Raw genomic sequence first — 23,196 nt, 5'->3', positions numbered from 1 at the left:
TGGGTGCCCCGATGGCACTGAACCAGTGGTGTCCACACACCGCGCCCTTCCACCTGCACCATCTCTTCCCTCTCCAAGAATCTCAGTGAAGGTGACAGGGTGAGGAGCAAAGTAGCCTGACCTAGGAGGATCTATGAACTCAGGTGAGCAGTTCTGGGGGCTCTGGCTGGGCACAGGGCAGGAAACCTTGCCAGAGTGGCTTTCCAGTGCCATGCCCAGCCTGAAGCCTACAGGACCATGGGCTGTAACCTCGGATGCTGGCCTGTGAGCACTGAGCTTAGAAAGGCCCCACAGTGCTCAAGTGCGTGGTCCAACATCACTTCTGGCCTCATTGCTGACCAGGCCTCATTGTTTCTTAAGTCAGAGCCTCATGTGTACTAGGCAAGCACTCTAGCCCATGAGCCATGCTTCCAGCCCTCCTGTTTGTTTGTTTGTTTGAAACAGGGTCATGCTAACTTAGCCTGGGCTGGCCTCCAACTCCATATCCTCCTGCCTGTGCCTCCGAGATTTCATACCTGCACCAGCATGCTGGGTTCATTGATTCTCTCACCTGGCACCTCTGAGTCTCTTGACACCACAGATGGCTGCTGCTGTTGGGGTGGCAGGGCACCCTTTCTGATCCACCTCTGCTGTTGGGTGGCAGGGCACCCTTTCTGATCCGCCTCTGTGTACATCTAGGCTCTGCCACTTAAGGCTTCGTAGCTGTTTTGTCTTGCTCTAGCCCTGCCCTCCCCTCGGCCCATGAAGCTTTCCAAACGGTCCCCTTGCAGGGAAGCCACCCTACTCAGCTTGGCTCCCATCCCGCAAGGTGAGGTGCTCTCACACCCAGGACCAGCTTTGAGCACAGCCCACCATTGCATAGGATAGATGCTGTTGGAGAAAACAGTTCATGTAGTCTCCACCTGTGTCTGAAACACCAAGTGAGTATGTTCTGGTTTGGGCTTCTTGGATTGGCTTGCATCTCCATGATATCCAACTCCAACATGACCAAACAAAGGAGAGTTTCATATAGTCTCACTATAAGACCAGGCCTGGCCTTGCCTACAGAAGGGGCCTGAAGTGCCAGTCATGGCAGTACCTAGGCCTTCTGGCCTTCCCTAATCATAGTGGCTGAGCAAGAGCCAAGAACTGGGGAGCTGAATCAGACTCACCGAGCCCAGCATCCATTCCTCCTGGCCCTCCCAGTCCAGTGCACAGCCCAGTGGCTGCAGCCACTGAAATCTAACTCTGCTCCCACGTTGCCACCCAGGGACACATTTTGATGTTGGAGCATCTCAGTGTGTATGTGGCTACCTTTGAACTTCAAGCTCCCATGTCCATTTGCATAACAGAACTCAGGTTGAACATAACCCAGTCCTGACTCACCACCTGCATTGCAGGGAATGATGTCATTCCTCTAAATGTTCATTCCTGTTTTGCATCAGTATATGTGGGTGTGTATATACTGTGTGCGCCTGCAAGTGCCAACACCGGGGTTTGAACTCAGGGCCTCAAATTCGTGCATGGCTTTTTCACTCAAGGCTGGTGCTGTACCATTTGAGCCACACCTCTGCTCCCAGAGTTTTTTTATTGGTTAATTGGAGATAAGATTTATCTCCCCATGCTGGCTGTAAACCACTATCCTTACAGCTTAGCCTCCTGAATAGCTAGGATTACAGATATGAGCCACTGGTGTCTGGCTTTGTTTTGCATTTAAGTTTTTTAATCCTAAAATTAAGGCTTCTGGGCTGGGAAGGTGGCTCAGTGGTAGAGTGCCTGCCTCGCATGCATGAGGCCCTGGTTCGATTCCTCAGCACCACATAAGCAGAAAAAAGCCAAAGTGGTGCTGTGGCTCAAGTGGTAGGGCACTAGCCTTAAGCTGAAGAGCTGAGGAACAATGCGCAGACCTAGAGTTCAGCTCCCACAACCAACCCAAAACAAAAAAAGAAAAGGCTCCTGCTACAATCTTTTTGATTCTTCAACACTAGTAGATTTTGTTTAGACAACAGAACCATGAATCTGTTGAACACTATCAAAGAAATAGAAATGAGCCGATTGCGCTCAGGCACATAACCCTAGCTACACAGGAGGCTGAGATCTACGGATCATGGTTCAAAGCCAGCTGGGACAGAAAAGTCTGTGAAACTCGTATCTCCAATAAACCACCAGGAAAAAAAAAAAACAGAAGTGGTACTGTAGCTCAAGTGGTAGATCTCCCACCTTGAGCTGAAGAGTGCAGGGACAGCCACCCAGGCCCACAGTTCAAGACCCAGGACTGATTAAAAAAAAAAGACGTGGAAATGTCTCATATCTTAAGGGCCAGGGCATGGCTCAAGTGAAGTCTGTTTGCATAGCAAGAACAAGGCCCAAGCATACCTTTAGATTACTTAGTATGCTTTGGGTCTTCCCTTTGTGAGAAAACTAGCAAAACATCTTGAGTCTGTGTCCTCAGCTTATCTAAGTTCTATGCAATACAAATTGAACATTCCCAACCAAAAAAATCCCAAACCTAAAATCTAAAACTCCAAAGCTGGAAACTTTGAGCACTGGCATGGATGACACAAGGAGAAAACTTCGCATCTGACCTCATGTGACAGGTGACAGACACAGGCACAGCCACGCTTTGTGGCTTGTGCCTATAGTCCTAGCTACTAAGGAGGCTGGGCTGAGGGATTTCATGAGCCTAGGGATGAGAAGCCCAGCAAAAACCTGTCTCAAAAAAAAGTGGAGTTCAGTCTTCAATATGAAGGAAAAAAAAAAGTTTGCCAGGCACTGGTGGCTCACACCTGTTAATCTTAGCTACTTAAGAAGCTGAGATCTAAGCCAGTCTGGACAGGAAAACCCATGAAATTCTTATCTCTAATGAACCAGCAAAAACTGGAAGTAGAACTGTGATTCGAGTAGTAGAGCACCAGTGAAAAAGCTAAGGAACAGCACCCATCTGAGTTCAAGCCCCAGTGCACGCACTCACGCACACACACACACACACACACACAAGCTTAATTAAAAACCACAAGCACACTTGGGGCATATCCCCCCATATTATATTGGGGCATATTCTCTCATTATATATGTGCAAATATTCCAAAATCTAAAAAAAAAAAATCACAATCCCATATCTGGTCAGTCACAAACATTTTGAGTAAGGGATTCTCAGTCTGTAAAACTTTTATCTTTTTAGAATTTTCTAGATACTTGGTTCATCTTAGAATTTCTCATTCGAATCTGTTTATTGAATGTGAATCTTTTGGGTGACTCCTGAGGGTGTTTTGGCAAACCTGGAGATGTGGTTTCAGAGCAGTCACAGGTCTGCTCCTGCTCTTGCTGCACTGATCCACAGACCTTTGGCCTCCATCACCATCCATTGATCCTCTCAGTTGTGTGTCCAGAGTGAACTCAGCAGAAATGGTGTGGCGTCTTCAAGGGCTGTAAATGTCCAAGGTCACTTCTCATTTGTGCCTGGTGGCTCCTGAGCTGGCTGGCGCAGCAGGCTGCTGCCCACCCCACTCCTGCAGCCTGCAGCAGGCTGCTGCCCACCCCACTCCTGCAGCCTGCAGCAGGCTGCTGCCCACCCCACGCCTGCAGCCTGCAGCAGGCTGCTGCCCACCCCACTCCTGCAGCCTGCAGCAGGCTGCTGCCCACCCCACTCCTGCAGCCTGCAGCAGTGCTCCCGCTGCCTCCAAAAGGGAAGTGGCAGAGCTGCCAGTCCTCTGGAGGGCTTGGCTTGGAACTGCTGGACAGCCCAGCTTCACAGGAAAGAAGCAGCGCCCCACCTCTTGAGGTGAGCTACAGAAGACATCACACAGGGAGGTGTCCATCTTGAGCAGCAGGCTCAGTCCAGGTTTCCGAAGGGCCAGTTCCTTTTCTGCTAAAGTTAGAAATACTCTAGCTTGCTCCTGTCTTCCTCCTCATTTTCTCTTTCTTACACCTACTTCAGATCAGATCAAAGTAATTAGAAATTAAGAGTGTTGATTTGGAAAGCCAAATGGCTTGTGCCCGACTGCTGGCCTTAGGTAGCCCTGAGCGCAGTGGGATGATGGGAGATCACAGCCACACGGCTGTACCAGCCATCCTCAGCATTATGGATAAACATGTGAAGTTTGAGTTGAGTTTGATAAATTCAGTCACTTTTCCTTGTGGACACAACTGATTTCACTTAGTGGAGTTCTGGCTTGGGGCAGGTGTAGAAAAAGACTGGCAGGAAGCAGATTCAACAAGGACCCTGTTGTGTACCCACCTCCAGTTCTCATAATACCTGCCCCACTTGGAGGTGACAGATGGCCAAGAGCACATCGCATCTGCCTTTTGAGGCCCAGTGCTCCCAATCCTGTGAGGCTGTTTCTCGGTTTATCAAGAACCTCAAAACGGGCTGGGAATGTGGCTTAGTGGTAGAGTGCTTGTCTAGCATGCATGAAGCCCTGAGTTCGATTCCTCAGTACCACATGATCAGAAAAAGCCAAAAGTGGCACTGTGGCTCAAGTGATAGAGTGCTAGCCCAGACCCTGAGTTTAAGTCCCAGGACTGGGGGGGAAAAAAACTCAAAACCTGTCCACACACCTGTCTTGCCCAACTGGCGACTTTGTCCTGTCTCTTCTGTGTAAGTCTGGTGGAAACCCTCCTTCAGGGCAGGGCAGCAGCAGCCCCTCAGGGAGTTTTTTGACCACCAGGCAATTGTGGCTATTTGGGAATACAGAAACATCTAGATCCAGCCCTCTGTGTAGACTCTGCCTCTGTGATGTCTACCTGTTCTTTATCTTGGGTCACTTGCATAGTTGTTTCAAACAAGAAGCTGGACGCCAGTGGCTCACACCTGTAATCCTAGCTACTCAGGAGGCTAATGTCTGAGGATCATGGTTCAAAGCCAGCCCGGGCAGAAAAGTCCATGAGACTCTTATGTCCAATAAACCACTAGAAAACCAGAAGAGTGCTGTGGCTCAAGCGGTAGAGCACTCACCTTGAGCTGAAGAGCTGAGGGACAGTGCCCAGGCCCAGAGTTCAAGCCCCACAACCAACAGAAAAAAAAGGGATGATCAAACAAGAACAGTTCAATTTTAGGACATTTTAGTCTTCATAGGCGTCTTTCCTGCTTAGAGCTGTCTCCAAATGTAAAGCTTCATCTTATAGGCAGACTCCCAACCTCCCACTGCTCACAGAAGGCGTCTGTGCATGTTGGTGACCAACACCCGGTGAGCCTGGATGGGGCAAGAGCAGATTATCTGTTTGTGAGGAAAATTCTTGGGGGAAGGACTTTTTTCCCCCCACCCAAAACCTTCCCCCCTCTCTCTTTTGTCAGTTACGCTGCTTGAACTCAGCCTGGGCACTGTCCTTGAGCTCTTCAGCTCAAAGCCAGTGCTCTACCACTTGAGCCATGGTGCCTCTTCCAGTTTTCTAGTGTTTAATTGGAGATAACAGTCTCACACACTTTTCTGCCCCAGCTGGCTTTGAACTGCGATCTTCAGATCTCAGGCTCCTGAGTAGCTAGGATTACGGTGCCCAGCAAGGACATTCTCTTGTTTTCTGAAATGTTCCTGTTGCTTCTGTGTCCTCAGTTCATTTAGCAAATGCATTGTAAGCATCTGACAGATGCCAGACTCAGTTCTAGCACCAGGAACACAGAAGAAGTCCTTGTCCTCGTCTGGGAGGAGACAAGCAGATGCAGAGGGTGGGCTACATAGTTCCCTAGAGCATGTGCAGGGGCACAGTGGCGGAGACTGCGCAGAATACAGGAGCCAAGCCACAGCCGACTGACACTGTGGGAAGATGTCAGTGGATGTAGGTGACATAGTCACAAAGTACTACAGGAAGAGCTACTCCCCTTTGTGGACACTGTGCTTAAAAACTGCATAAGACATCCTCTGATGTTGAAATAAGCAAATATGAGATGAATTAGTGCATGGATAGGTATAAATGGGATGAAACAGATAGTTAATGATTGAATCTGCATATTTGAAATAAGGGGTTTGCTATAAAAATTCTTCCCCATAATTGAATGGGGGGGGGCCTGATGGACCTGAACTCTGGGCCTGGGCGCTGTCCCTCAGCTCTTCAGCTCTAGGCTACCCTCTACCACTTGAGCCACAGCACCACTCTGGTTTTCTGGTCGTTCATTGGAGATAAGAGTCTCATGGACTTTCCTGCCCAGGCTGGCTTTGAACCGCAATTTTCAGATCTCAGCCTTGTGAGTAGCTAGGATGACAGGCGTGAGCCACCGACGCCCAGTTTTGAAATTTTTTAAAATAAAATCCAGGGAAGAAATTTGAGCAAGACAAGCTCTCTGCCCTCAAGGCATTTCCATCTCCAGGCTTTGACAAGCTCTTGGGCTCCTGAAGACTCCACAGGCAGGGAGGTGAGAGGGCTGCAGCGCCTCGCCCGGCTGCCTCCCGCAGGCTTTGTTTTCCTACTATTTCTAACTATTACCTCAGGTTCTGACTCTGATTGTTCTCTCTAGGTTTATTTATGAAACAGAGCATCATAATGGCATAGCAGAATTACTGGAAATATTGGGAAGGTAAGTCTAGCAGTGAATGGACCAAGGAATTTATGCTAGAATGATCCCACTCTCTCTCCCTAGGGCAAGTAATTTAAATCATTCTCTAAAAGAAAGATGATAGAATTTCACCTAAGGAGAAGGTTGGTGAGCTTTTGAAGTAGAACACACCAAATGACAAATCTCGTTTTTATGATTTTTTAATTTTAAGTTGATCCCACTTCACATAGCTCAGTGCCGTTACCATGGAAACTATGGAACTTCAGTTGCTTCCTCAAGAACAGTGTCTTAGAACTGCAATCCTAGCTACTTAGGAGGCTGAGATCTAAAGATTGCAGTTCAAAGCCCAGGCTGGACAGGAAAGACCATGAAACTTCTATCTCCAATTAACCAACAAAAAGCCAAATATGAAGCTTTAACTTAAGTGGTAGAGAGCTAGCCTTGAGCACAAAAGCTCAGGTACAGTGCCCAGACCCTGAGTTCAAGCTCTAGTACCACACATATACACATACACACACACAAAAATGGTTACATAAGAAGTTTGATCCTAGAAACTCAGAAGGTAGATTATACCTTTGAGGTATTAAATAAATACTAATATTTAATATTTCTTTGATTTTACTGTTTTTAGTATTTAATGATAATTGACATTTTCCCAAGATTTTATCATTTTAATCCAAGTAGCCCTCATAACCCACTCCTCCTGAGATCCCCTCAGGGCTGGAGTGACAAAGCCGAGGAGGGCTTTTCTCCCGTGGGGATGAGGTGTGCGTTAGCAGTGCTGCAGGCTGCAGAGGAGCCATTGCAGTGAAGAAACCCAGGTCTTTGGACTGAGCCTGCTGGTTCCCCACAGCACTAAACAGAGTCTGGTCTCAACAGACACTATTGTCTGGTGGGCCACATTCTGCCCAAGAGTTCCAAGAAAGACCACCCCTGCTGCCTTAATGTAATTTGAAAGGCATCATCCTCAGAGATACCTGCTTAGGCTACTTTTGATACACTAGGACAAAGCTATCCCTCAATGCATGGCATAGTCGGGGGTGGAGAGGGAGGACCTTCCCAGTTACATGACCTTGGGCAAGTCAAATGGGAAGGATAATTGTATTTGCTATCTCAGCTGACCGGGTGGCACAAGCTGCAAAAGATGTAAATACTACATGCTGTCCCACTGCCTCGGCCTGCTTTTTTTTTTTTTCTTTTTTTCTTTTTTGGCTGGTTCTGAAGTTGAACTCAGGGCCTGGGCGCTGTCCCTGAGCCTCTTTATGCTCAAGACTAGCACTCTTACACTTGAGCCACAGCACCACTTCCAGCTTTTCCTGAGTAGCTTATTGAAGCTAAGAGTCTCAGCCAGGTACTGGTGGCTCACACCTATAATCCTAGCTACTCAGGAAGCTGAGATCTGAGGGTCACAGTTCAAAGCCAGCCTGGACAGGAAAGTCTGAAACTCACCACCAAAAAGCTGGAGTTGTGGCTTAAGTAGTAGAATATAAGCCTTAACAAAAAAAGCTCAGGGACCACATCTAAGCCCTGAGTTCAAGCCCCACAATGACAAAAAAAAAAAATTTACAAACTTTGCTGCTCAGGCTGGCTTCAAACTATGTGGTCCTCAGATCTCAGCCTTCTAGCTGCCTCGGGCTGCCTGCTACCAAATCAAGTCGCACAAACCTTGAACTTCAAGATTATCTTGCAATGACAAAGATTACAACAGCTATGCTTTCTCAAAATCATTTGGGGTTTTTTTCCTTTTGATATACTCCCTTTTTCTGAAATATTTTGCATACTGGCTCATTATGAAGAAAACAAAGAATGAGAAGGTATTTGGTTTTAATCTGGAATTTGCAAATGCTAAGTTGAATAAATTGTCTCTTCAACAGTATAATTAATGGATTTGCCTTACCACTCAAAGAAGAGCACAAGATTTTCTTATTGAAGGTGTTACTACCTTTGCACAAAGTGAAATCCCTGAGTGTCTACCATCCCCAGGTAAGGCATCTTCACGACACAGGATGGGTGGGGGCCCAGCTGCCCAGCAGTGTCTCCCTATCACAGTGGTGACATCAGGAGCAGAAGTGGGGCAAGAGATTCCTCTTGAGAAACTGAGGGAGGCTCTGGAATCAAGAACTGTACAGATAATTTGAGGTAGAGATGGGAGGAGCCGACTAAAAGGATGACTCCAGGGAGGGAAGCTTTCCGCAGTGTGCTCTGAAACTGTGGACCTGGGGTACAGAAACCAGTAGACCAAAGAGGGGAGGGCACCAGGAAGGGGTTTTTTTAAGTGAAAGAGGCTAACTGTAGTTATACTGGAAAATTGAGTGGCTCCTGATGAGTTTGTTGGCTGTCCCTAGATTTGGATGACCCACACTTGTCCCTGACACTGAGCCGCAACCATCCCAGCACCCTGAAGCCTTAGGAAGGCTCCTCCTCGGTGGTACCCTTGGAGGCCACTGGGCCACACACGGAAGGAACCCTGTTCTGCCAGGAAAAAAAAAAGTATATTCTCCAGTTGATTCAGAAGGCATTGGCTTCCTGGGAAATAACTCATTTTCTGTGGCTGCTATTAACTAAGTGCTGTACAAAAGAAATTAATAATTCAGAGATTTCAGATGGAAACTGATTTCAATGTTTCCCCCAGCTATTAGATTACTTGTTCATTCTGATCTCGAAAAGGACCGCAAGAAAAACCCCACCACACTAGGTTGACTTGGTGGCGCTTAGTCTAAAAGATGTTTCCTGGTTTGTTTTGGTACCAATTAATGGAGAAAGAGTGGTATATTGAGCATCAGTCCCGGGTTCCTTCCTGAGAAGCCCTTGGGAGGGCCTCCTTGGACTCAGTAGGCTCAGGCCTGGTAGGCCTTTGTCTTGCCACGGGACAGTGTTTAATGGTGGTTCTAGAAGGAACACGGCTGCATTTCCATATTGAAGTGAAACGTTAACACTCTTCTATCACTTTTCAGCTGGCGTACTGTGTCGTGCAGTTTTTAGAAAAGGACAGCACCCTCACCGAGCCAGTAAGTGCTCTGTCTGTGGTCCTGACTGCCTGTGCCTTCTTCACATCTGTGACTATGGCTACATGTCTGCTGCTCACACAGCATTTTCGTCTTCAGTTGCAGTGTTGATCAGCAGGCTAATCGCACTTCTGTGCAGAGGTTTACAAAGGGTGGTAGTTGTCATTACAAAATCTTTATGTGATGAGCTTGTCCCTGGCCCAGTCACAGAACACTGAGCCCCTAAGAGGTTCAGTCGCCATGTCATATGCTAATCTCTGAGTCCGACGCTCTACCAGGACCTAAAGAGCACACCTCTCACCTCCCAGATGTCAGCCCTCCCTTCCTGTCAACCTCACTTCCTGTCTCCTCTTTTTCAGGTGGTAATGGCACTTCTCAAATACTGGCCAAAGACTCACAGTCCAAAAGAAGTAATGTTCTTAAATGAACTTGAGGAGATTCTAGATGTAATTGAACCGTCGGAATTTGTGAAGATCATGGAGCCCCTTTTCCGGCAGTTAGCCAAATGTGTCTCCAGCCCGCACTTCCAGGTAGATGGCTTGGGGGGCGATTGCTCGATTATTTCAGAATATTCATTTTGGAAATGAAAGTTTCAGTGCATGGTTTGCTTCTCACAATTTAGAGTTAAAATTCAAGTTTTTACTTCAGTTATGCTTCAAAATAAGCTGTTAAAACTTTAATTCTATAAAACATAGTTTCATATCCTGTTCTCATCACTGAAAACATTTTTCTTCACAGGAGTGATTAGAAGTGGTTTTTCTATACACTTTTTTCTGTTCAAGTCCAGTATGGACACAGCCTTATTTTTCACAACTGAGTTATCGATATTTTTTGTGTGGCAGTCCTGGAGCCTTAGTGCTGTCCCTTAGCTTTTTTTTTTCCGCCCGGTCAGTCATGGGGCTTGAACTCTGAGCCTGGGCACTGTCCCTCAGCTCTTCAGCTCAAGGCTAGCACACTACCACTTGAGCCACAGCACCACTTCCGGCCTTTTCTGCTTATGTGGTGCTGAGGAATCGAACCCAGGGCCTCATGCATGCAAGGCAAGCGCTCTACCACTGAGCCACCTTCCCAGCCCTTGTCCCTTAGCTTTTTCACTCAAGGCTGGTGCTCCAGCACTTGAATCACAACTCCATTTCTGGGTTTTTGGGCCTTTAATTGGAGGTAATAATCTCATGGAGTTTCCTGCCCAGGCTGGCTTCAAACTGTGATCCTCATATCTCAGCTTTTTCTCAGTAGCTAGGACTATAGGCGTAAGCCACTATGCCTGGCTTTGAGTTATCAGAATTTAGGTGATGATAAAAACCCCTAGTTCTATATCTGGGTGCCCATAGCTCACACCTGTAATCTTAGCTATTCAGGAGACTGCGTCTGTGGATGACAGTTCAAAGCCAGACCAGGCAGGAAAGTCCATGAGACTCTGATCTCCATTTAACCACCAGAAAACCAGAAGTTAGTTCTGTGGCTCAAGTTTTAGAGCACTAGCCTAGAGCTGAAGAGCTGAGGGACATCACCCAGGCCCACGTTCAAGCCCCATGACTGACAAAAAAAAAAAAAAAAACACTCTAGGTTTGAAAAATTGTTTTCATAAAGTCTTCTGACATAAATCTCTCTCTAAAGTTTTTTTAAATGCTTTAAAAAAATTAGTATTTTCCAGCTGGGCATCAGTGGCTCACACCTGTAATCCTAGCTACTCAGGAGGCTGAGATCTGAAGATCATGATTCAAAGCCAGCACTGGCAGGAGTGTCCATGAGACTCTTATCTCCAATAAACCACCAAAAAACCAAAAGTGGCGCTGTGGCCCAAGTGGTAGAACACTAGCCTTTGAGCTGAAGAGCTGAGGGACAGTGCCCAGCAGAGTTCAAGCATCATAACTGACCAAAAAAAAAAAAAAATTAGTATTTTAAAAACGAGTGTGGTGGTGCACACCTATAATCCTAGCACCCTGGTGGGTGAGACAAGAGAATCACAAGTCCAAGTCCAGAATAAGCTTCATAGTAAGATCCTTTCTCAAAAACCAGTGTGTGGGCTGGGAATGTGACTTAGTGATAAAGTGCTTGCCTAACATGCATGAAGCCCTGGGTTCAATTCCTCGATACCAAATAAACAGAAAAGGCCTAACGTGGTACTGTAGCTCAGGTTCTAGAGGGCTAGCCTTGGGGCTGGGAAGGTGGCTCAGTGGTAGAGCGCTTGCCTTGCATGCCTGAGGCCCTGGGTTCAATTCCTCAGCACCACATAAGCAAAAAGGAAAAAAGCTGGACGTGGCACTGTAGCTCAAGTGGTAGAGCGCTAACCTTGAGCTGAAGAGCTGAGGGACAGCGCCCAGGCCCAGAGTTCAGGCCCCACAACTGGACCCAAAAAAAAAAAAAAATAGAGGGCTAGCCTTGACCAAAATAAACTCAGGGACAGTGCCCAGGACCTGAGTTCAAGTCCTAGGACTGGTTTAAAAAAAAACAACTGACAACTCTGTGTGTGTGTGTGTGTGTGCGTGCGTGAGCACACGCACGCACACGCACATGTATTTCTGCCTTTTCTCCCTACCATAGTCCCATGCAAGAGGGCAGTATTGAGCCACTAGCCTCCATCCTCTCACGACATGGAGCAGATATGGATGGTATGTTTCCATAAGCAGAGTAGAAATCTAGACAGGCAAAGCGCTTGCCTAGCAAGTGCAGCATACTGGGTTCAATCCCCAGTACCAAAAAAGAAAGAGACAACAAAGAAAAAAAGAGAGAGAGAGAGAAGAGACCCATAGACTTTGCTGCCCAGGCTGGCTTTGAACTGTGATCCTCACTTCTCAGCCTCCTGAGTAGCTAGGATTATAGACAAGAGCCACCAGTGCCCAGCCTTGTTAATGTTGTTTTTGTCTTTTTAACTCATGATCTATGTTGTCCTGTGTGCCCTTCTCTTCTGTTTCAACAAGTTCACCCCTATTCTGCAAAGCTCAGCTCCTCCCATCCTGTGATTCCTGAGCCCTCCTCGCCCTCTCCTGCCATCCTCTCTGCTGCTGCCCACCCTGCCACATTATGATCTTAGAATCTCTAGGTTTCTGGTGGCAGAAATGTCACCACTCCTCTGTGCTAAGTGTGTGAGGGCCACTGCTAGGCTGTACATATCCTAGTGGCTGTATGAACTTTCATCTGGTTCTGCAGAAAGCACAGAGATGTGCCAGGTGCCTGTGGAGAGAGACAGCAGGGGTGGAAGGATGCGTGTACTCATAATAGCCTTTCAGCTTTGTGTGTTGGAAACATAGAGCAGGTGGGAGCCCTCCTTTGGCTTCCCAACTCATCCAAAGTAGGACCAGTCCATGGACCCTGGGCTGGGGCCATGCCTCAGTTCCTCTTGGCAATCCTCTGGCTGCTCCCTGCTGTCCTCCTTTCTCAGGATTCCCTGCATGCCCCCGCCTGTCCCCCCTACCCTGCCCCCCCCCGGCACCTCCACTACCTGCCCACTGCTCCTTGAGCCCTCTACAACTTTATCACTTGTAGTAAATCAGGAAATCACCCATCCTTGGTTCTTCCTTCAGAAGCCACTACAAGTAAATATGTCTGCCCACGCCCCCGCCCCCTGCTCTCTGTACACGCATTGCTGAGTATGCATCACACACTAGATAACTAGTAAATACAGGACATGGGGGATGAGTGAGTGAGTAGGAAAATGAGTGAATGGCCAGGCGCTGGTGGCTCACACCTGTAATCCCAGCTACTTAGGAGGCTGAGATCTGAGGATCTCAGTTCAAAGCCAGCCCAGGCAAGAAAGTCCTTGAGACTCTGATCTCTAATTAACCACCAGAAAACCAAAAGGGTGCTGTGGCTCAAGTGGTAGAGCACTAGCCTAGGCTAAAGAGCTCAGGGACAGTGACCCGGTCCAGTGTTCAAGCTCCATAACCGACAAAATTTAAAAAAAGGAAAATGAGTGGATAATGAATGGATGGGTAAGTGAGTTCAAGGGAGGACTGGAAGAAACGTCTTTGACTCATGTTACCATCAGGTGGCTGATATCTAGGATAAATGTGCATGGAGTGAATGGAGAATCAAATGCTGATGTTCTAGATCTGTTAATGTGTATGATATCATCTGCCGTGCACTGGTGGATCACATTTGTAATCCTAGCTACTTACGAAGCTGAAATCTGAGGATCATGGTTCTAAGCCATCCGGGTCAGAAAAGTCCCCATGAGACTCCAGTTAACCACCAAAAACTGGAAGTGGAGCAGTCACTCAAAGTGGGAGCACTAGCCTTGAGCAACAAAGTGCTCAGGGAGAGTGCCCAAGCCCTGAGTTCAAGCCCCACGACTGGCAAAAATTTAAGATGGCTGGGAAGGTGGCTCAGTGGTAGCATGCTTGCCTTGCATGCATGAAGCCCTGCGTTCAATTCCTCAGCACCACATAAGCAGAAAAAGCCAGAAGTGGTGCTGTGGCTCAAGTAGTAGAGTGCTAGACTTGAGCTGAAGAGCTGAGGGACAGTGCCCAGGCCCAGAGTTCAGGTCCCATGACTGACAAAAAAATAATAATAATAATTAAAAATAAAATCATCTGTTAGCTCTTTGTTGAAGACTCTTCAAGTCTGTAATCTAGAACGCTTTGAATTCATAGAAGTAACTAGTGCTCTGACCTGGCCAGGAGGCTGCGTGGTGTCTGTGAGCACACTCACCAACACCGCTGTGCGTTTGTTTCTCCAGGTGGCAGAGCGGGCGCTGTACTACTGGAACAACGAGTACATCATGAGTCTGATCAGTGACAACGCGGCCAGGATCCTGCCCATCATGTTCCCGTCCCTGTACCGCAACTCAAAGACCCACTGGAACAAGTAAGAAAGAACAGGCCTGGGGCCGGGAAGGAGCCTCAGCGGTAGAGTCCTTGCCTTGCAAAGGTTAGGTTCCTCAGCACCACGTAAGCAGAAAAAGCCGGAAAGTGGCGCTGTGGCTCAAGTGGCAGAGTGCTGCGCCTTGAGCTGAAGAGCTGAGGGACGGCGCCCAGGCCCAGAGTTCAGGCCCCACGACCGACAAAAAAAAAAGAACAGGCACCCATCTTTCCTTGTCATTGGTCAGTGATGCATATCTTCTTGTTATTGCAACTAGAATTGCAATCCAAATTTTACTATCAGTTTAGAATTAATGTTTCATGGACTTTGCTTCCAAGGCTGATTTTGAACCATGATCCTCTGATTTCAGCCTTCTTAGCAGCTAGTATTATAAGCACCAATGTCTAGCTGGCTTGGTGACTTTTTTGTTTTAATTGTGTTTTTATTTGTTTTTTTGTGTGTGTCACTCGTGGGGTTCTAACTAAGGGCCTGGGCCAGGAGGTAGCTACTCAGGAGGCTGACATCTGAAATCAAATCCAGCCCAAGCAGGAAAGTCTATTAAACTCTTTATGTCCATAAACTACTCAAAAAAATGCTGGAAGGGCTGGGAAGGTGGCTCAGTGGTAGAGCGCTTGCCTTGCATGCGTGAGGCCCTGGGTTCGATTCCTCAGCACCACATAAGCAAAAAGAAAAAAGCTGGAAGTGGTGCTGGGCTGAAGAGCTGAGGGACAGCGCCCAGGCCCAGAGTACAGGCCCCACAACCGGACCCAAAAAAAAAAAAAAAAAATGCTGGAAGTAGAGTTATGGCTCAAGTGGTAGAATGCTAGCCTTGAATAAAAGAAGCTGAGGAACAGCACCCAGGCTCTGAGTTCAAGCCCCAAGACCAGTACCCCCCAAAAAGCATAGAATCTGGCCACCATTGGCCCACATCTATAATCATAGCTACTCAGAAGGCTAAGACCTGAGGATCACAATTCAAAGCCAGCTGGGCAGAAAATTCCTCAAGACTCTTATCTCCAATGAGCCAGAAAAAAGCTAGAAGTAGAAGTATGTCTCAAGTGGTAGAGCACCAGCCATAGGCAAAAAAAAAAAAAAAAGTGAGCTGGGACCCTGTGGCTCACACCTGTAATCCCAGCTATTCAAGAGGCTGAAATCTGAGGATCATAGTTCAAAGCCAGCCTGGACAGGAAACTCCATGAGACTCTTATCTCCAATAAACTACTCAAAAAAGCCAGAGGTGGTAGAGCACTCACCTTGAGCAAAAGAAGCTCAGAGACAGCACCCAAGCCCAGAGTTCAAGCCCTAAAACTAACACACGTACACACACAAGAAAGGAAAGAAGGGAGGGATATAAGTAAGGAGGGAGGGAGAGAAGGAAGTAGACACTGGGTGAAAACTAGCAGGCTTTTCATGTTAAATCCTCATAAACTTGTGGCAGAGCCTCTGGTTGGAGAGGAAGGAAGGATTGGTGTGGCAGAGGAAGGAGAGAGGGTGGTCCAGTGTAGAGTTTCACTGTAATGTTTCCTTGGTAGGACCATACATGGCCTGATATACAATGCCCTGAAACTCTTCATGGAAATGAACCAGAAGCTCTTTGACGACTGTACTCAACAGTTCAAAGCAGAGAAACTAAAGTAAGTTGCTCCTTGCACACGTGGCTGTTTATAGGATATTTTTTCTTAATCCTAAATTGTTTTGTCCTCAATTGTTCTAAACCTTAAAGCAATGACAGACCTCTCACAGGTGTTGAAAGTCAGCTCTCTTCACCCTGATACTAGTTTAGTCACTCTTGGGATGCGGTATGGTTAGGAAACTAGCCTGCAGGACAGCTGCTTTTCTCTGGGGACACATTGAGGCTGCTCTGGATAGTAATTTATCATGTGTGTAAAGAAAAATTTTAATTACATCCTAAAGGGTTTATGTAAAAGAGCAAGAATCCGCCTTGTAGCATAGCTTTATTCTGACTGACTGTTCTCCATACTCTCAGGGATCTAGGCCATCTCTGGAAAAACCAAGATGCTGCCTTTGTGCGTTTGGGAACTTCAGAGCCCACATTTGCCCAGTGTTAGTCTAGGTGGTAAAACATTGTGTCCCTCAGCTGCACACATAATCGTGTGATTGCTCATGGAAGTCACTCTTCAGCCTGGCCTGGTGTGTCGTGGCTATAAGCCCAGCTGGGCAGGAAGCATAGGTAGATTAGCCTAGGCAGCCTGGACAAAAAAGCACAAAAGACCCTGTCTGAAAAATAACCTAAAACGAAAAAGAAAAGAGGCACCGCTCAAGTGTTAGAGTGCCAGCCTAGCAAGTCTACAGGCCCTGAGTTCAGACCCAAGTTTCCCCACAGTACCGCCCAGTATGGGCTGCTAGCAGATTTTGCTCTTTGCTTGTCACTTAAAACTATCTAGGGTATAACTTGGAATGGATAGAATCCAGACTACAAGGTATCTACATGGCCACCCATCATTTAGTCATTCTTGAGATAAACGTGCATTTCTGCATACCAACTCTGCTTTAGTTTTTTTTTTATTTTTTTATTATTATCTTTAAGTAGTTGTACAAAGACGTTCCCATTCTACAAAACAGTATATGAATACGAGGTGTCTGACAACATTGTCACCCATCTCTCCTAACCCGTCCTGCTTTAGCTTTGTGAAGGCTACAGAAGCAAACAAAACAAAAATCCTCACCAGAAGGCTGATACTTTACCTAAAATGGTCAAGAACAAAATACGACTCAGCGAAAGGCAGAATGTGTGAGACAGTGGCAGGGCCACAGGAGGGCCGGTGGTGTGTGCTCTCCCGCACTGCGGCGTGCAGCGCCAAGCATGGGGCTGCCCCCAGGCCCTCCTCCTGCCGCAGAGTCACAGTGCTGAGAGGCACCAACGCATTTGAGGGATTATAAAAAGCAGGGGCCGAACTCAATGACTTCCTGAAGGTCTTGTGGCTCTAAGGGTAGAATCGGACAACCTTGTTCTCTGGCTCCGTCCACTCTGGCTCCTTCACTCCATGCTAATCTTGTCCTTTGTTGAATAAATAAGCTCCACACCAAAGTAGTGGGTCCTATGGAGAGATAACCAGTCAAGATGGAAACATAAGATTTACCACTTCCTTATCTAAGACTTTTTTTAATTAAAATTTTTGTTAAATATTTAGCATTCTACCGCGCGCACGCGTGTGTGTGTGTGTGTGTGTGTGTGTGTGTGGTGGAGTTTGAACTTGAGGTCTTGTGGCACTCTACCACTTGAGCCATGCCCTCAACCCACCTTTTTTCAGTATTTTCCTCTAAACTCTCAGCTAGTCTTCACATTACAACATGCAGCATGAGCAGCACCAGGAGGTGTGTGGAAGGAGATTGTGAAGGACCAGAGAAAGAGATGTGGGCTCATCTCAGCATTTCTACAAATGTGACTTTTCTCTAATTCAGATGACATTTTGCTATTTTTCAGAGAGAAGCTAAAGATGAAAGAGCGAGAAGAAGCATGGGTTAAAATAGAAAATCTAGCCAAAGCGAATCCCCAGGTACTAAAAAAAAGACTAATGTGAAAGTGTGCAGGTATTACTGACCTCTGTAGGACAGGGGCATGGCGTCGCCAGGGAGGGGAAATCAATTTTACTAACATTGTACATGGAAATGTCTGCAATAAATACTTTTCAACTTTGTAACCTTCCTCTTGTATAAGTACTTATTTTGCCCCAAACCATTTTTACCACAGGATTTACTTTTTTTTCCTCTTCTTTGTAAATAAGAAATGAATCTTATTACTATACTGTGGTAAAAATAAAATGAGGATTTAACTTCTGCTCTAAGATTATGATTTGCTTTTCCACTTAAGTGTCAAGCTTAAGCTATGTTTCCCTTTCTTTTAAATATTGAATTAATTTCTTTTAAAAGAAAGAAAAATTGACTTGCAGTAGGTGACGTGTGAATGAAGTAATGTCATTGTGTTTCTGTGGCCTCAGCCTTTCATGCTAAGGACTAATGAATTCTACCCTGTCCGCACTGACAGGGAGCAGTGAGCCCTGCACAATGTCTGCATGGAGTGGTGGACCTCCAGGACCTCCTACAGTATTGTCTCCGGCTGGCTCCAAGGCCACCATGGTCCTTTGATTTTGCATCCACTGGGCTTGCTAGTAGAACAGTAGCACAAATATGTCTTCTGATGGCCGCAGGACCTCTCTGAAAAGCATTGTCTGAATCTTTGCCACACTAGAATTCACAAGCTTCTTTCTCTCAGTTCCCCAGGAAAGAAAGTGTTTTACTAAACCATGTGGTTCTTTTAGTGAGAGATGTACCTAAAAAGTTAATGTCCAAGGCTTGACGCGTCAGTTCTTAATAGTAAAAAGCAAAACATAAGCATAAACTTAACAGTATGAATGTTATCTGTGCAACCACATCCTGGCCTGTATCTCTTGGATAAAACTGCAATTAAGAGACTTAAAACCATAAAACCATAGGGAGTGTGAATGACTCTCATTTGTGTATCCTTGATTTCGCCAAGAACTGGTAGTCAATATTTTTGGGAAGAACTTGGTGTTGGAGGTGTGGCTCGGGTGGTAGAGCACCAGCTAATGAGCAAAAGCATCAGATACTGAGTGAGTCCTGGTCCTGGTCAAAAAAAGTACTTATCCATGCTCTTGTGTAGACGGACGGAGTAGCCAGGTAAAAATCCTGGTACTTGTTTTAATATGTGGTAACACCATAATCCTGTGGCAGATTTAGGTGGTTTGGCGCTGTCTAACATTGCCCTAGGGGTCAGCTTTCTTTTAAGTTGTAGACAGATGCCCGCTCAACGGCTAATAATCTTGAAGAGCGTGCAAAACGTGTGTAAACCGGAGCATCTGGTTTTCTCTACTTTCCCTAGAAGATAATGAGAATAACCTGTTGAGCAAACCACACATAGCACTGTTACAAATGAGCCTTAGCAGCGACCTGGCTCCATGACTGTCCCATAGCATGATCCTTCCTGCTCACGTAGACCTTGGTCTCTGCCCGGGTTTGCCCAGTGCCTTCCTTTCTTTCTTTTGCTCTCTGTGAACTCTCTAATTGACTGCCCTGCCCGTGCTGGTTTGACTCTGGGGCTCTGTGACCTCCCTTCTTGCTGTCCTTTGTCCCCTTCTCTGTGATAGTCCTGTGTGCATGCCCCCACCCCTGCCAGTGGAAAATACTTCATGTGTTCAGAACTGGAAGGAGGTTTTTTGTTTTTCTAAAAGTCTTTCCTAAATTGTGATCCGTGCTCATTGTTACCATAGTGCATTTGGTGATGATACAATATGCTTTTTTTATTTCTGTCACAAAAATGATTGGGTTCTTTAAGCCTTGTTTTCCATCTAAAGCTGCCTTGTGGTGAGTTGATTTACTGGGCTTGGTAGAGCCCCATCCTACACAGGGTGACGTCTGTGGAGATGGTGTCTGAGGTTGCTTGTGCTCACAGACCAAGCACCGCCCCCTGGCCGGCCACCTGTGGCCGTGCCTCTCCGCTTGGCCTTTTTGTTGTAGTGGCTGTGGCAGCTTCGTTGAGTTTTCTGTGTTACACGTGATTTGGTTGTTTGAAATCCTAAAACATGGAAGATTTCTAAGCTAAGTGTGTGTCTCCATGTAGCCTGCTCCCTGCCTGGGGAGGGAAAGGTGAGGATGAAGGAAAGGGCTTCTGCGGAGTACAGTGCAGCCACCCACACGGGGGTCTGCGGGGGCTCTGCTTCATTGTGCAGGCCCGCCCTGTGTGCCCAGCATTGCTGATGCAGTCCACATTCAGGCTCAGATCATACATGGCAAGGCTGACTGAGGTGGCCACAAGGCTGGAACCAGGAGGTGTCCGTTTGTGGGGCCAGGGCAGGTCTGTGTGAGAGTGGAGCTGGAGAAGAAGCAGGGGGATTGGATTTTAGCCACCCACCCAGATGTGTGTGGATGGAAGGAGCCAGAGCAGGCCTGGCCTGTTGAACCTCTTCTGGTGGCAGGGCCCCGCTTCCCCTCAGGCCCCAGCCCCCCTGGCTGGGTCACCCACTGCTGCAGGACGGGGGCGCCCACTGCAGGCTCCAGGCTTCCTGCCTTCCCCGTCCCTTCCTCACAGCGAGCATAGACACCAAACACTAACAAGCCAGAAGTCAGCGGGGCCAGGGACAGGCTGGTGAGGAACCATCTGTAATGTCAAGCTGTTGGCTTTTCAGAGTATCAGGGAATGGAGACGGGGTCCAGAGAGGGGACAGGAGGCACCACTAACACAGCACAGCTCTGGCGGGGGGCGGGGGGCAGCTCCCACCCCACAACACCCGTAGGGCTGCCTGGTTCCCCAGGGCTGTCTGATGAATCGTGGTTGCATTTGTTTTGGTGACAAGCAGAAGATTGGGAATACGGCTAAAAGTTTAAGCAATTAGGAAAATGCTGAGGAAATGAGATAAAGAGATAGAGGAGTGGGCGCTGGCGGCTCACACCTGTCATCCAGCAGCTTGGGAGGCTGAGATCTGAGGATCACAGTTCCTAGCAGCTCGGGAGGCTGAGATCTGAGGATCACAGTTCAAAGCCAGTCAGGGCAAGAACGTTCATAAGGTTTTTTTGGGTTTTTTTTGTCAGTCGTGGGGCTTGAACTCGGGGCCTGGGCGCTGTCCCTCAGCTCTTCAGCTCAAGGCTGGCACTCTACCACTTGAGCCACAGAACTACTGAGATAAGAGTCTCACAGACTTTCCTGCCCCAGGCTGGCTTTAAACTGCCATCCTCAGATCTCAGCCTCCTGACTAACTAGGATGACCAGGCTGTTCGAGATTTTTATCTCCAATTAACTACCAAAAAGCCAGAAATGGAAGTGTGGCTCAAGTGGTAGAGGGGAAAAAATGCTTAGGGATAGAGCCTAGGCCCTGAGTCTAAGTTCAAGCTCTAGAATTGGTATAAAAGAGAGAGACAGAGGAGAGAGAGAAAGGGAGGGAGGGAGGATGGTGTCATGAAAGTAAAGGCTGGCAGGTTGTGCAGGGGTGACAGTGTCAGTCAGGGGTGTTTCTCAACGTTGGTGACCTACATGGGGTCACTGTCGGCAGCTCCAAGCCAGGTGCAGGCCTCCTGTTCACCAGACATTGGAGACTCAGGGTGTGAAAATGGCCTTGGCGCCAGAAGGAGGCCAGTTCTGCAGTCTGGCTTGCAGACAGCAGAGCCCACAGGCTGCAGTACGTAGGCCTTGTGGAGGAAGGAAGCTGGGGGAGGCGGTAGGAAGGTGTGCCCCCGCCCCTGCCAAGATGAGAACCCCAAGTGCAGACATGAGCACCTAACAGAGCAACTCCACACTTTGCATTGCAGTACGCAGTGTATAGTCAAGCCAGCACCATGAGCATTCCGGTTGCAATGGACACAGATGGGCCTCAGTATGAAGATGTGCAGGTGCTGAGAAAGACAGGGAGCGACGAGGCTCATCAGGTAAAAGTGAGCTCAAGCAGTGCTGCTCCAGAAATGCCAGCATCCCAGTAGCTAACATGGATCGTGTCAGCCTTCCGCTTCAGCTAAAATTATAGATCCCACTTGGCAATCCTTTAAGGAACGTTTGATCTCTAGATTTTAATCATCAGATTACTAGAAACAGTCTTTCATGGTTGTGTGTCTGCAATTTTTTTCATTTACTTTAACATTAGTAATCCCAAATCTATTCTTTATATATGTTAACGAGCAAAATCAAAAGCTTTGCAGTAATATCTTGCCACCTGCTTTTCCCTTTCCATCTCTCTGACTTCTGCTCTGGCCCAGAGACACCTCTTTTAGTTCTTCACAGGTGCACAGTGTGCTGGAAGGAGCCTGGGCCCAGGCCTTTGTGGCAGCACCTCAGGCAGTACACACGCTCTGAGGTGGTTTTCCATGGTGGAGACAGCACTTGGATCCGCAAGCCTCTTCCTGCTAACTGGGAATGTACACAGATAGGCTTCAAAGAAGTACTCCCACTTGGGTTTGAAGAGCCTTTGTGTATGTGTGCTAGTCCTGGGCTTGAACTAGGGCCTGGGAACTGTCCCTGGGCTTTTTTTGCCCAAGACTATCATTCTACCACTACAGCCACAGTGCTACTTCCAGCTTTTTTTTAGTGATTAATTGAAGATAAGAGTCTTGTGGACTTCCCTAACCAGGCTGGCTTCCTAAACCTTGATTCTCAGATCTCAGTCTCCTGAGTAGCTAGGATTATAGGTATGAGCCACCAATACCCAGCTCTTGTAACTTTTTTTTTTTCTTCCAGTCTTGGGACTTGAACTCTGGGTTTGGGCGCTATTGCTCAGCTCTTCAGCTCAAGGCTAGTGTTCTACCACTTAAGCCAGAGATAAGAATCTCACAGACTTTCTGCCTGGGTTGGCTTTGAGCCATGATCCTCAGATCTAAACCTCCTGAGTAGCTAGGATGACAGGCACCCTGCCTTTTTTAATGTGGCTCTTAGAAGATTTGGAATTGTGTGCATAGCTGGTGTTGTGTTTGGATGGGCAGCCCCTCTACAGGCTTTTTCTTACAGTGCTATGCACAGAGGTTTCTTGGCACTGTGTATCTGTGATGTCTTCCTGCCCAGACAATCCCTCAGCCTTAGTTAAGTTAAAAAAAAATAAGCAATTTAGAATGTTCGAACTACAACCCTCAGAACTTTAGTAACAGCACAACAAATTAAAAAGCAACTCCTGCCACAGTAAAAAAAAAAAAAAAGCAAATACTTCTTTCAGCTCATCAGAGCCTGAAAAAAAATCTAAAAATGAAATGGAAAAACTCAGCAGACACCTAATAAGCATCAGGAACTATATATTTTTTTCAATCTAATCCAGTTGGATTCCATGCTTTGCTCATAAGGATTATTCTCTTTATTTATTTTTTGTGGGGGTCCGATCGTGGGGCCTGAACTCTGGGCCTGGGCACTGTCCCTCAGCTCTTCAGCTCAAGGCTAGCGCTCTACCACTTGAGCCACAGTGCCACTTCCAGCTT

General features: G+C 47.2%; 1 protein-coding gene across 9 annotated transcripts in view; it reads left to right on the top strand.

Annotated features, from left to right (window-relative positions):
- Positions 1-23,196, top strand: part of Ppp2r5c (protein phosphatase 2, regulatory subunit B', gamma) — a 136,224-nt gene that overhangs the window by 106,583 nt on the left and 6,445 nt on the right. For 6 of the 9 annotated variants that reach the window (XM_013015596.1, XM_013015603.1, XM_013015655.1 and 3 more), the window contains 8 exons: positions 6,428-6,487; positions 8,341-8,449; positions 9,421-9,474; positions 9,831-10,001; positions 14,150-14,277; positions 15,804-15,905; positions 17,717-17,789; positions 21,553-21,669. In XM_013015596.1, the coding sequence (XP_012871050.1) occupies positions 6,428-6,487; positions 8,341-8,449; positions 9,421-9,474; positions 9,831-10,001; positions 14,150-14,277; positions 15,804-15,905; positions 17,717-17,789; positions 21,553-21,669 (814 nt within the window). The remainder of the gene's footprint in view (positions 1-6,427; positions 6,488-8,340; positions 8,450-9,420; positions 9,475-9,830; positions 10,002-14,149; positions 14,278-15,803; positions 15,906-17,716; positions 17,790-21,552; positions 21,670-23,196) is intronic. The other 3 variants (XM_013015634.1, XM_013015641.1, XM_013015648.1) reach the window with 1 other exon arrangement.

This window comes from Dipodomys ordii, unplaced genomic scaffold (assembly GCF_000151885.1).
Source record: "Dipodomys ordii isolate 6190 unplaced genomic scaffold, Dord_2.0 Scaffold2, whole genome shotgun sequence".
Lineage (NCBI taxonomy): Eukaryota > Metazoa > Chordata > Mammalia > Rodentia > Heteromyidae > Dipodomys > Dipodomys ordii.
The sequence above is the reverse complement of the archived record's forward strand: the minus strand, read 5'-3'. Positions and strand labels throughout refer to the sequence as shown.